The 14,207-nt window shown below is 33.8% G+C and overlaps 1 protein-coding gene across 1 annotated transcript; it reads left to right on the forward strand.

Annotated features, from left to right (window-relative positions):
• The first annotated feature begins 1,224 nt into the window (after nucleotides 1-1,224).
• Nucleotides 1,225-3,496, forward strand: LOC143557740 (uncharacterized). Its single transcript, XM_077046744.1, has 4 exons — nucleotides 1,225-1,317; nucleotides 1,793-1,937; nucleotides 2,014-2,115; nucleotides 2,824-3,496. Exons 1-4 carry the CDS (start codon nucleotides 1,225-1,227, stop codon nucleotides 3,462-3,464), a joined length of 981 nt encoding a protein of 326 aa, XP_076902859.1. The 3' UTR covers nucleotides 3,465-3,496.
• The last annotated feature ends 10,711 nt before the right edge of the window (nucleotides 3,497-14,207 follow it).

Raw genomic sequence — 14,207 nt, forward strand, 5'->3', positions numbered from 1 at the left:
AATTTTAAACTTTAACCATTAAGTGAAATACAGTCAACAAATTGATCATATATTGTTAATACAATTACAATTAAATTAAAATTACAGAAATTACATAACTAATATTACACAAAATGCTACAAATAGGTAAAAACTTCCTTTTACACTACATTTGTGATTGTATTATGATGTATACATTGTTTATTAAAAATAAAAATCTTTAGTCCATGTCTACTTGTAACTTTTAATAAGGTAACATATATGTCTGCTTATAACTCTATATATAGCAATATATAGTTGTCCGTGTGACAAAAAAAATTCTTCAAATACATACCAACTCTAAATAAATGATAATATATATCCATTATACTAATAAAAAATATTCATACACATAAAATATCATAGGTTTTAATCAATTAATATGATGTCATTTGAGAACATCTGCTCATGTTTATCCAAAAAAAACATGATTATCCCAAAAAAACATATACCTGAACTTTGATAATATAATCATTCTTAGAATCTTTACAATTTAAAATTTATCGATCATGATAAATTTGTTATCATTAATATTCTATGTATGACAAATTTTTAATTGACTTTATATTTTACAATTAAAAATTGTATAATCAAGCAACATAAAAATCGAAAATTTAAATATAACAAAATGATTTGTTTATTTCATATTAATGTAATTGTCAGGAAAATGACAAATACATACTAACATTAAAACCATGTTCAAATAATAGTGATTATTCTGAGTTAGAAGATTATTAGAAACATAAAGTGAAGGTAGTGATCCTTATTTATAATTGTTGAAAGTAGGGCTGTCACTTTTACTTGTAACCTGAAACCCAACCCATGAAAACCCGTACCTGAACCCAAACTAACCCGACCCGAGAAACTCGAACCCAAGAAAATACTAACCCGAACCTGAACCGAAGTAATTCGGGTTGGTTCTCATTGCACATATTATTAATTGAATGTTTATTGTTTATTATTTTGAATATAAACCATAATAAACACTTCAAAATTCACTAATTGTCTATAGTCAATCCATATGGAACAAACCTATAATTATAATGTCATATATTGAAATGACTCAAAAGATAAGGACCATATATGAAAATTGGTTGAAAAAAATGTGAGAAGGGCTAAGTGGAAAAAATGATATGCTCTTGTTAGATTAGAATAGAAAGATAGATAATGGTCCTTATCTTTTGAGTCATTTCAATATATGACATTATGTGTGGAAGCCGAGACAAGGAAGACCGGCAGAAGAAAGCAAGGCAGCAATCCAAGGGTTATGGTAGTAGGTTTCAATATCCTAATCCTATAGTATTATATCAACCAGGTGCCTTATATATATCATTAACCGGTCCCTTGGTAAAATAACCCAGATATCAGTTTTTTAACTCTTAATTGTCTATTTATTTTATTTATAATGTTTAGAGTTAGTGTTTCAAGTATTAATCACTTCCTACTTGCAGCTACAATCATTAGTGTTTTGCAAAATTTGTTAATGGTAGGAGAGTATGCATACTAAATACCCGATGTTTTTTCCACATTAACTGCATTGACAGGCCATTGGTGTGTGTGTCAGTCGTGTTATGTTAGCGTCTTGTTAGTTATTTTGTTGACACGCTTAACAATTGACATATCACGCTTAATGCTTACAATGTAGCTATATAGTACTGACACTATGATGCAACAGTAATACAGGTTTCATCTGATGCCTGAACTATTCCATGAATCACGTCGGTAAAACTTAAAAAATGACACCAAATATCAATGAGATGTTGAGCGCTCAAAGGGGAAAAGGTTTCAGGGTCAGGGCCCTAACTGGATTCTGATAGCCGGTGGTGCGTTATTGAGTACACTAGCCGTTCGTCTTGGTTATAGGCTCAAACAGGCTTTAGATTCAAAGCAGTCAAAAAATAGTACCGATGGCTTAAAAGGTATTATAAGCTGTCAAGTTGCTTCATTTGTGTCTTTGCTTTTCAATATGTAAGTTGTTTATAAATTATACTGCAGAGAATGGGAAACATGCAGCAAGAAAGAGGCCTGGAAATTGTCGATTGCATTCGAGTTTGTATAGTTTTGAACAGGATGACGGTTGCTATAATTGCATTTCAGGTATGATACTATGTAGGTCGATTTAAAGGGTCTGTTTTGATATTTTATAGCTAGTCGAATCGGCTGCAAGAAATGGGCTTTAGTATAGATTTGTTTGAAGTTGTAATAGCCATGTAATAAGATGTTTGTGTTTGACAAATGTTATTTAAAGAATTGATGGATAAAATGACCGAAAGGAATAAAGGATCATATTGTGATTTTTTAAAAGGAAGCTTGTGTAAGGGGGTTAAAAGAAGGGGTAATTAGGTAATTTGTTTTACTTACAGATATTATGTATGATGACGTAACGGGTGTAAACGAGCTGAGCCAAACCTGAGTTTGACTAGGTTTGAGCTCGTTTCTTTTTGAGGTCTGTTTATATAGCTCAAGTTCAGCTCGTTTATTATTTGTTAATTTATTTACTTATTTTTATTATGGGTGTAAACGAGCCAAGCCTCTCGTGAGCTACTCGAAATTGGCTCGCTAAAAGCTCTAATCGAGCCGAGCTTAAACGCGCTCGAACACGAGTCTTAAAATAAGCTTGTTTAATAAACAAGCTCGAGCTGGCTTGCGAGCTTAAACAAGCATATTATTTAGTTCCATAATTATTATTTAATATATTAAGTATATGTTTATAATTTTATATAATCATTATTAGTTCCAAATTATCATTTAGTTCCAAATTTTATGATAAAAACTGTGAGTGAATATTTGTTATTTCTTAAACAGGAAACGCAGGTGACACCGAGACCAAGCCACAATACAGTGGTCGGCTACACAAAGAACCCGAACAATCACTCTCTTTAACCACCGTTTCAGTTTCAGCACCCGTATACACCAAACAAAACAGTCAAATATGGTCAACCTCACCCGACCGACAGGACCCACCTCAACGGATCGATTCACCATGCATATCCGAATCCGGTTCCGACATTTTCATGAAACGTGAAGTAATTCAAAAACTCAGACAACAGTTAAAAAAGCGCGACGACATGATTCTTGAAATGCAAGATCAAATAGCCGAGCTGCAAAGTAGTTTAGCTTCACAACGGACGCATGCAGACCACTTGCATTCGCTTTTAGAAGCTGCAAACCGGGATCTTTTTGACTCGGAGAGGGAGATTCAGAGGCTGAGAAACGCGATGGGGAATGCGAAAGGGCTTCGAGATTTGGAGTGTTTGGATACAAGGATAGGAGGGAATGAAGTTGATAAAGTTGAGATGTTGAGAAAGGAAATAGGAGAGTTGAAGGATTTGATAAAAGGGAAAGATTATTTGCTTCAGAATTATAAGGAGCAAAAATCTGAACTTTCATTGAAGGTTAAGGAGTTGCAGCATAGATTGGATTCTCAAGTTGCCAATATTTTCTAGTGTTTTTTTTTTTTTTTTTTTTTGTATTTATTATTTTTTTTCTCATGAATGCTAAAAGCTCCATTTTTTTTGGGTTTTTTTTTGTTGTTGTGAATATGTAGGTTAAAAGTTAAAACCATGGATGAGTTTGGTACATGATAATATATTTTTGATGTGATTGTCATTTTTTTATTATAAGAGGTGGTTAATTGTTAATAAGTTGACTAGTTTCTAACTAACAACCCTCAACTGTTGAGAGTGTGAAGATATAAATCTTTTAAGTCAATCAAACTTCTTTCAATATTGATTCACTTCAAGTCATTTAATTATTCTTATCATAACTTTATCTACAATAATAAGTATTGTAGAAAGTATATATGCTTAACATAATTAATAAAAGTTATGTAATAAATAGGCTCGTTTAGGCTTGCGGGCTAGCTCGAGCTCGATAAGTGAAGCCTTGACTCGTTTATTAGAAACTAGGTTAGTTACCCGTGTAGCACACGGGTTAGAATAAGTAATTTTTCTTAAATAATAACATAATGTGAAATACAAAAAAAATGCATGTATTATACATATATAAGGATATATTATACAGTAAAAAAATTACACATTACGCAATTTGGAAATAAAAAGTTGTTAGAAAATTCATAAATCATAAATTATTTCTGTGTTATTTTTTATATCAAAACTTAGTTGTAAATGAAAACTTTTTTAAACCAACTCGTGGACCAAAACTCATTATAATCATAAATTGTATTGACATGAACAATGTTTGATAATTTAATCGGTTAAATAAACTCACCCGTTTCGTATTGGTTACTTATAAAAATCCAATATTAATAACTAATGCAATACATTTTATATTAAACAAATTAACATATTTATGATGGTATTAATTCTTTTAAATTAGGTGGAATTATTAAAAATGGAAAATGAAATATTAAAAAGAGAAATGTAGTTAATACGAGTGAGATGAGGGAAAATTTTGTAAGGATCAACATAGTTAATATGAGAGAGATGAGGGGAAATTATTGGACTAAAACCGTAGATTGCGACAAACCATATGGTTGAAAACCACAATTCACTCAATAATAATAGATTGAAAAGAAAAAAAGGATAAAATATAAAACTATTAATAAGAAAAAGAAATATATATTTAACATGAGAGAAATGAGAAAATTTTGTAAAGATCACTCATGTGTAATGACATATGGTATTAAGACCCGTGTAAAACACGAGTTAGAATAAATAAATTTGTTTAGATAATAACACAATGTAAATATGTTCTGAATAAAGATATAATATATGGTAGAATAAATTACATATTACACAATATGGAAATAAAAAGTTGTTGAAAATTCACAAATCTCTAAATATTTTTTGTATACAATATTTGTAATTTTAACCTACATATCAAAATTAGTAGTTTCGTTTTGTTTTTTATTCAACTTTAGATAATTAAACACATAACCTACCATGCGTTAAAACATGTTGTCTAAAAAACAAATCAAAGAATTTATAGTGACACACAAATATAAAGTTAAATTTTTATTTGAAATTAATTATTTTATCTAAATTAACGTGAGAATTTGTTGTTTATAAAAGCTTAATATTAATAACTAATACAACATATTTATATAAAACTAAATAATATATCTATGTTTGTATTAAAATTTTAAATTAAAAAATGATCATAAGAAAGAGAAAATAATTAATTAAGAAGGAAAAAAAAAGTTAAATATAAAATTATTAATAAAATGGTAAATGTATTTAATAAGAGAGAGATGTGAGAAAATTTTGCAAGAAGGTATTTTGTGTGATGCCATGTGGCATTAGGAACATTTATTTATTATATAGTATAGATGTGTTATTAGGCGTGACTCATGAACTAGATTAAGCCAGCCCGATTCAAGCATTTAGTGATCTAATCATAAGTAACTTACGAACGGCTCGTCTTTTTTACACCCTTATATAAAACAATAAGTTTGTCTTATGACGACTTATGCAAATATGATAAGCCAAGTGGTTAGTATCTACATAGATTTTCATGGTATTGGGCTCATTGATACTCTATCTAAGGTGTGGGCTTGATGTCATTCAATCAATCTTTCACATTTCTTTCCTTTAAAACGGATTAACCTGCCGTTTTATAACATTTCAGGTTTTTTTAGAAGAATTTTCTAACAAGAGTTTGATGGACGTGTGCACAGTGCACAAGCTAAATCAAGAAATTATGAAGTTAGTATACAGGGCCTTGAAGCCGCTAAAGCGTTAATGGGCTTGACATAAGGCATAAGGTATAAGTTATAATGTTGTAACTTATATCTAAAATGTTAAATGATCAGAACAAATATAGTTTAGGGGGTGTTTGGGATTCCTTATTTTACCTCCTTATACCTTATTTAAGACATAAGATATAAGTTACAATGTTGTAACTTATACACTCACAATAGACGTGCACAAATCGGGTACACTTGAAAAACACGAACCGGTTCGGAACCGGTTTTTTTCTCACTGGGTAGGAAATGGCACCGGTTCCAGTCAGGAACCGGTTTGGTTCCCGACCCGAACTGATGCCCCGAAATGCCAACTTTTAGGAACCGGGTAGGGTAGGAACCGGGACCGGTTATTAGGTAAAAACCGGTTCCACCGGTTTTTTTTTAATTTCAAATAATATAGCCGTTACAAACCGGTTCCAACGGCTATATAGCCGTTTTTGACCGTTGGAACCGGTTTTGTTACTAAAAATAGGTTATTTACCTTCTATAAATAGCAAGGTATGGTGTGTACTTGTTAAACCACTTCCAAAACTATAAAAACACACTCCAAAACACAATTAAGCTTAAACCGACAACAAATGGCAACTAACGACGACGTTGTTATGGTGATCGAAACAACACGATGCCCCGATGTTTGGGTTCATTACGATTTGTCATGACCGACTCACAAGAGATGGCTCGTTGCAAATATTGCTCAAAGTTTCTTAAAGCAGGGTCCAACTCGACATTACGAAAACATACGAATAAGTATTGTCGAGAGAAAAGAAGTTTGGATGCTAAAAAAGTGGAAGTGGGAGAGTCGTCCGGCTCTACAACCCAAACATCTACCGCCGGTGACAACGCTTAATCGTTGTAGAACGCCAGATTAAAACGTCGGACTTTTTTTTTTAGTTTAAGTTGTTATGTTTAGTATCGTTTGTGTTTTAATAATGTTTGTAGTAGTTATTGTTTGAATAAATAAAATGTTCGGCGTTATTAAAAAAGTAACAAAAAAATTAATCATGACTAACAAAAGTAGTTATTATTAAACAAATCATAACTAAATATTAGTTGAACTTGTTACAAATAATTTTACTAAAACAAATACCAAACACAAATTACTACTCTTCTTCGTCTTCACCCTCGTCTTCATTCTCGTCTTCACCCTTTTCTTCGTTATCGGAAGAAAGGCCGTCCTCCGCCTCCTCATCATGAATAGGAGGCTCTATTGGTATCTAGTCTTCAAAGTTCGCCTTGTGTTGTACCCGATCCACCGCATCCAAATGGTCCTTTAGGCAAATGCAAACCTCTAAAGACTCGGGAGTTAATTTTGTTCTTCGCATTGATAATACCCTCCCACTAAGAGAAAAAACCGATTCGGAAGCAACCGTTGAGGCTTGTACGGCAAGCAAATCACGAGCCATGGCGGATAGAATAGGAAATTCGTTTTGTTTTCCTTTCCACCAAGCCAACAAATCAATATTGCGAACATCGTCGACCGTTGCACCCTCAACATAGTTTCCTCCATTATATCGACCAAGTTCGCTAGTTTGGTGTGTTTCCTCTTTGCCTCTTAGATGCCGATTCACGAATCCCATTCATCAAGTTTATAAGTAGGTCCTTGCTCGGCCTACTAGTAGTTGTTTTTTTAATAAAAGACGATCTCGTGCTTGGACCATATAGTTGAAAATAATGGTCATAAAGGTCTTGAAGGTTTTTGTTAAACTTTTCACACGCTTCCGTCGACAACTTCGGGTCGATCTCGTGCATACCCATGTTGTCGAATATTTCTTCGATCGTTCTCTCAACCCTATTAACATTCCAATATTGGTTTAAAGCGGCGGCACAAGTGAAGACCGGCGGTATGTTTTCAAAATATTTTAAGAACTTTTCCTTCGTACCCCCAACAATATTCTTGAATAGTGTGTTTTTCTCCTCAAACTCTTTAAAAGTACAAGACATGTAGTATAATTATTGCAAAACCTAACAACTAGTAGGGTAATAGACTCCTGATAACTTTGTTGTTGAGTTTTTGAACACGTCAAGATACCCCAACAAATAACCGACATTGACCCAAACACTTTCCGGAAGCATGTCGGCCTCTCGTACGTCAACAAGATTGTTATGAAAACTTTGTAGAGTTTGCCGTTGGGCGAAAGCACACTTGAGCATATGACAAGTTAAGTTTCAACGGGTTGAAACATCCCAATTCGGCCCCAAATACTTTCTTTCAACCGACTTGCAATAATTCTTATATTCAAGATGTCTTCTTTTACCACTTTTGAAGACATCTTGTAAACAAGGTGGTGAATATTTAATGATAAATTTTTCGGCCGTCTTAGTATTGTTTGATGCGTTGTCAAACGAAATCGAAAATATTTTATTTCTCAATTGTAAGTCGTTATAACTTTATCAAGAAAGTCAAACAATTTTTCAGCGGTATGTGGGTACGGGAAGTTTTCAAAAGCTATGGTTTATTTCATCAATTTCCATATCACCGGATCAACCCAATGAGCGGTGACACATATGTATGATTCGGGCAACCCGTGTGGTGCCGACCAAACATCGGTAGTTAAACTAACCATCGCTAGTAAAGAATGAAAAAACTCGATTAACTCTTTTTTAGCACACTCCCACAACTTGATACAATGACGTCTTAAGGTACTACGACTTACATGTGTGTATCGCGGTTGTAGAGTTTCTCGAATCAACGACGTCAAATCCGGGTCATCAAAGTGGTTAAACGGCAAACCTCGTTGAATAACGAACTTTGCCATTCTATCTTGAACATGAGTCGTGTTGTAACGAAATAGCGTACCATCTTTACCCAAGTCAACTTGATCGGTCGCGTCAATCCCTTTCAAGGCCGGGCAATATGAATTCTCGATGTGCTTTCTCAAAGTCGAGTTGGAATCGTGTTTTAATTGTTTTCTACATAGTTTGCAACGAACCTTTTGATCACCTTCGGCATTGACAACCAAATCTCAATTCTTCCATACGTCTTGGTTTCGGGTATGGGTGACGACCGCAAGAACATTTGGGTCCTCCATAGCACGAACGGGTTCAATAAAAACATTCTTCTTAGCCTTCTTGTTAGTTTTTTTGATGGGTACCATAATAATATTTAGTTGGATGGTCGGGTTTGCTAAAGGAGAAGTTTTTTTGTTTGTTTTTGAGTTTGGTGGTGAAACAAGTAATGGAAAACAACTTATATATAGGTTTTGGGCTACAAGAACCGGTTCCAACGGCTATATTACCGTTGGAACCGGTTACAACGACTCTTTTGTTTCTCAAAAACCGGTTCCAACGGCTATATTACCGTTGGAACCGGTTACAACGGCTCTTTTGTTTCTCAAAAACCGGTTCCAACGGCTATATTACCGTTGGAACCGGTTCCAACGGCTAGTTTGACCAGTGTTTGACATTTTAAAAAAAAACCCGCCGGAACCGGTTATTTCGGGTAGGAATTGGACCGGGTACATTTAGGAACCGGGTTGGAACCGACTGGGAAATACAAATAGGGGAACCGGGTATGATATTCGGGTACAATAATACCCAAACCCGGTATTTGCTCCATCGGGTAGGAACTGGAACCGGTTCCGGGCCGGTTCCACCGGTTCGGTTCCGGAACCGGTTTTTTTGTGCACGTCTAACTCACAAAACCCAACTTTCTCAAACATCTTATAACTTATAATCTATAAGTTATAAGCTATAAGGAGTAAAAATAAGGAATCCCAAATAGCCCATTACTATTGATTTTTTACGCTTATTTTACTATTTCATAATATAGAAATTAGCAGCAGAAATTGCAAATGGTAAAAAAGAAAAAGTTTATAAGACATTTTTGTTTCTTTTTTCTATTTCTTAAATCAAAGAAAATAGAAAAAGAAAACTTGGAAAAATTATACTACATATAATAGCAAACCTATTTGCTACAATAGAATTTTGAACTTTACTTTTTTAGCCTCTTAAGAATTGAGTTTTGGATAATAGTCTTCTCACTCTAGCTTTCCAAGTTTCCAATTTTTGTATTTCGGTTACAAACTTTTGTAACACTCCAAAAATATTATATGCTATTAAACGTAAGCATTTACACATTTGATGTGTTATATGGCAAAAATGATGATAACTAAGAAATTTAACTTAGTTAACTAGATTAAAGTGTAAGGTTGTAAAAATGAGTTAAATATGATCTTTTAAATAACTAACTAAAGTATAAGGGTTGGATATGTACAAATGCAAACTAGACATGATAAAACATAAAAATTAAGAGAATGCAAATGTTCGACATCGGAAAGAGAGAAAGAGGGGAAAACCTATTTCTCATCCAATTTCCCAAAATTGAAAGGCTAGCTAGCTAGTGATAAAACCATTATATGTGAGTGAATTAGTAATTATCTCAATTTGATGGATCATAAGGTATGTCTTGAAATCATGTTCGATGATAGTAGTGAAAGGTGACAAGTATAATACTTGCAACTAGTAAATGGATTATGATCATATGATGAAATTGATAGTGCAAAAATACTTAAATCGTCATAAATATCAAAACTGTGAAGTACTTAGCCACAACTTACTTGTTATGTACGATGAGGAGTGCATATCATGTTATTACAACTATTTTTATTTGCTTGGTTTAGTCACCCCCTCAAAACCAAGCCTATTTCAGTTTTTTCTATTTAAAATTGGTTGTAGAACATATATGTTTACACAACCAACTTTTAGCCGAGACACTGGGTTTATTAGTAGTTTGGCCAGTACCTGAGCTTCAAGAGCTGTGGAACTAATGAGATGTCTTACTCGCCTGCGTGACACATTGAGCTTCTCTTGCTTCGCTCATGTTTGGGGGTGGCTAAGTTGTTGTTCGGACTCCGAACATGTCAGCCTATGCTTGTTAAGGAAGTTGTCTCTGTTTTTGACAAAGGGCTTCGAGCGGCGATTGAGGATATTGTGGTATGTGGGGGTTCGTTTTTTGGGGATTTTCAATGGAGACTAGCCTCCCTCCCTATCAATTTCGGTGGTTTAGGGTTATATTCAGCTGAGGATGTTTCCACCTATGCTTTCGTAGCCTCGAGAGCACAATCTTGGAAGTTACAAGACCACATTTTGCGTGATTTTGGTGTTGATGGGTTAGATTCCGATTTTGGGTGTGCGATGGATTATTTGCACAACTGTATTCCCGATCTTGATCTTGGTGGGTTCGCTAATAAGGACACCGCCCCCTAAAGCCCAAAATGCTTTGGCGAGTGCCCTTTATAGTAAAACCGTCCAAAGTTTGGGAGAAAAGTTTGGCATGTCCTCTCGTCAGAGAGCGGTATTAGAATGTCTTCAGGCTCCTCACGCTCAAGACTTTTTGACTGTCACCCCCATCGAAGGGTTAGTGCAGCACATGTCGGCAGTGAAGTACCGAGCCATTCTTAAATATCGTTTAATGATCCCCCTATTCCCAGTTGATGAGCCATGCTCTGTCTGTCGTAAGGCGTGTTTAGATAATTTTGGTGAACATGCGGTTCATTGCAAAGAACTCCTGGGGTTTAAATATAGACATGATCTGGTCAGGGATATCCTTTGTGATGTGTTAAAACGAGTGGGAATCTCGGCAAGAAAAGAGGCTCCTGTGAATTTCTTGTCGGATCCGCGTGAAGGAAGGTCTACTCTCCGACCAGCGGACATTCTTGTGTTTGGATGGGCTGGGGGGAAGCATGCTTGTGTGGACCTTACTAGGGTGTCCCCTCTTGTCGGGCTTAGGGACACCGGGTTTGTTGCTAGGCAGGTCGTGCTAAAGGCAGAAGCAGGAAAAAATGCTAAGCATGAGAAGGCGTGTGCAGAGAATCAACACGCCTTCATTCCTTTTGCTTTTGATATATTTGGGTCTCTTGCTCCCGATGCTACTACGTTTCTAAAAAGAGTTCAGCGGGTCGTGCACAGTAACTCAACGACGCCGAAGAACGATAATTTTATTTTCAGTAGGATCGGTTTTGCCATTCAAAATGGGGTGACGGCACAGTTTGTTGTCCGTTTACCTACCTCTTTATTGTAATTGTATCCTTTTATTTGAATTAAATTAAGTATGTTAGTATACATGCATGGATGGATCCCTTCCATATGAGGTAAAAATTAAAAAAAAAACTACGAGAATGACAAATACTTTTTTTTGCAATACATGTGATTATCTTTCATGTATTACGTACAAGGGATATGGATCGGCCCATCTTTATATCAAAATAAGTTAGGTCTTTGAACGCATCTAAAACTATATATATATAAGTATAGATATTGTGTTCACTTTGATTAGTTTCAACTTTAATGCGAGTGAGTGTCCGATGGTAAAAGATTTGTGTTGTAGCCGTGACCACATTTTCTTTATTTTTGTTGTTGCGATTCTCACTTTTTTAAAACAGAGTAGTCTATGATGGAGTTAGCCATAACATTTTCCATTGTTCTTCACATTTGGCTACCTTTTATTGTTTATTATTTATGGTCATGCTCACCTTTTTATTTTTTATTTTTACTTTATAGAGTTATGAGTCAACTTAAGGAAGTGTCACGTTAATACATCTAGTTTGGTTAAGTTGGTAGTTGATATGTCCAAGGACTTTAATTTGAAATATGAAACTTTAATTTGAAATGTGAAACTTTTTGGAGAGGGGGTAAATATTTCACATTTTGTGGCCTTATAATTGAAGGGTGGTTTTTTTTTATTCATGAGATAGCCCTACTTGTTTTGAGAAAGTTGCTAGAGGATAATAGTGTTGGGCCATAATCCGAACTAGATATTATCAGTAGAGGTGCTAAATTGGGTTATTCTAACACCTGGTTTCGGGTATGGAACTGGGTTTAGATATGATCGTGTATTGGAAAATCGGGTATTGTCTATGCCCGGTTGGATTATGGGCCATGTATTGTCTCTAAAAACCATACGTTATTTTCTTTTTTACTTTTCAAGCAAGGTTTTCTGAAATATTCTCTTTAACAGCAATCATCTCTAATGTTTATTAGGGTATGAATTTTTGAAACAACACGATTTTAACACAATGTACGGTTCAAGTTTAGTCAAATGGATTTGGTTTGGGTCAACCTAACTGGTTCATGAGTTGACTCATTTAACCCAGTTATCTTTAGCGTAGTTATTTTATGCATAAACAAACTTTAAAGTTTTTGAAAAAATGAAAGGTTTTTACGATTCAAATGAAATTCTTTAAATAGACATACTATATATATATATATATATATATATATATATATAGGGGTGGGTTATAATAAAAAAAAATAGTTTCTTAGGAAGACTAAGAATAAATCATAGCCATTGGATCATATCAATCAATGGTTGAGATTTAAAATTACCAAAAACCGTCATAGTTTCCTAGAATTACTCTTTCACCATTATAACCGACATAGTTTCCTAAAATTATTCTTTCACCATAGGTTTTAATGCCAAATGTCAAAATTCTATTGGTTCTTACCATTCCTAGAAGACAACTTCTTTTTATTTGAACCATTTTCTATATATATATATATATATATATATATATATATATATATAGGGTAGGGTTAATGTAAAAAACAATATTTTTGTGAGAAGAATAAGAATATATCTAGGCCCTTGGATCTATGATCTAGTGGTTGAGATTGGTAGTTTCTAAATAATTGTATTGTTTCATATTTACATTGTATAGTATCATATTTAGGTGGTTTGTTTTATTTTAAAGCTCTTCTCACACTTCTCACAAAACACTTGTTTTTTATTTGAACTCTTATATATATATATGTATATATATATGATTGATTTCTTTTGAGAACCGCTTTAAGCTTTAAGAACTCGAAAGAACTCAATGTAACAAATTTTTTTTTTTGAGTTTTTTTACACACGTGTAATACGTAAGTGTAAGTAATGCACAAAAAATTAGCGTAATTTTTTACACACCGAATCGACTTATTACACATGTGTAACTAACATTTAACTTGCGTAATTATCAAAAATACTTATTGTCTCTCCTGATTTATTTTTTAATCAAATTTAATCTCAGCCACATATTTAAGCTCATTTAATTAAATGTGTGGTCCAAAATTGAGTTTTTAAAGATCTTACAACTCATCAAGTTCTTAACATATCGATCCCCTATATATATATATATATATCAAAATTTGCAATGTATAATTTTAGGGGTTGCTGAATACATTGTTAATATATATATATATATATATATATATATATATATATGTATCAGTTTTATATCCATTCTTTATTAATTTTCTTTTTCATTAGTTCAATTTTCTTATATTGGTTCTTATATTTTTTGTTTGAGAATAAATATGCTGGTTGCTGGGCCGAGTGGTTGCTGGGCCTAGTGGTTGCTGGGCCTAGTGGTTGGAAGCTGGTTTGGGCTTGGAGCTTGGATGAACGGGCTTTTTTGGATGGGCTGCTATTTGTATCAGTTTAAAAGAAAAGAAAGACGGTTCAAGTTTTATGCAGTATTATTTTTTTTTCTCTCAAAAACACCAA

This window comes from Bidens hawaiensis, unplaced genomic scaffold (assembly GCF_021521415.1).
Source record: "Bidens hawaiensis isolate Kalapana, Puna unplaced genomic scaffold, B.hawaiensis_p1.1 tig00019096_1, whole genome shotgun sequence".
NCBI lineage: Eukaryota > Viridiplantae > Streptophyta > Magnoliopsida > Asterales > Asteraceae > Bidens > Bidens hawaiensis.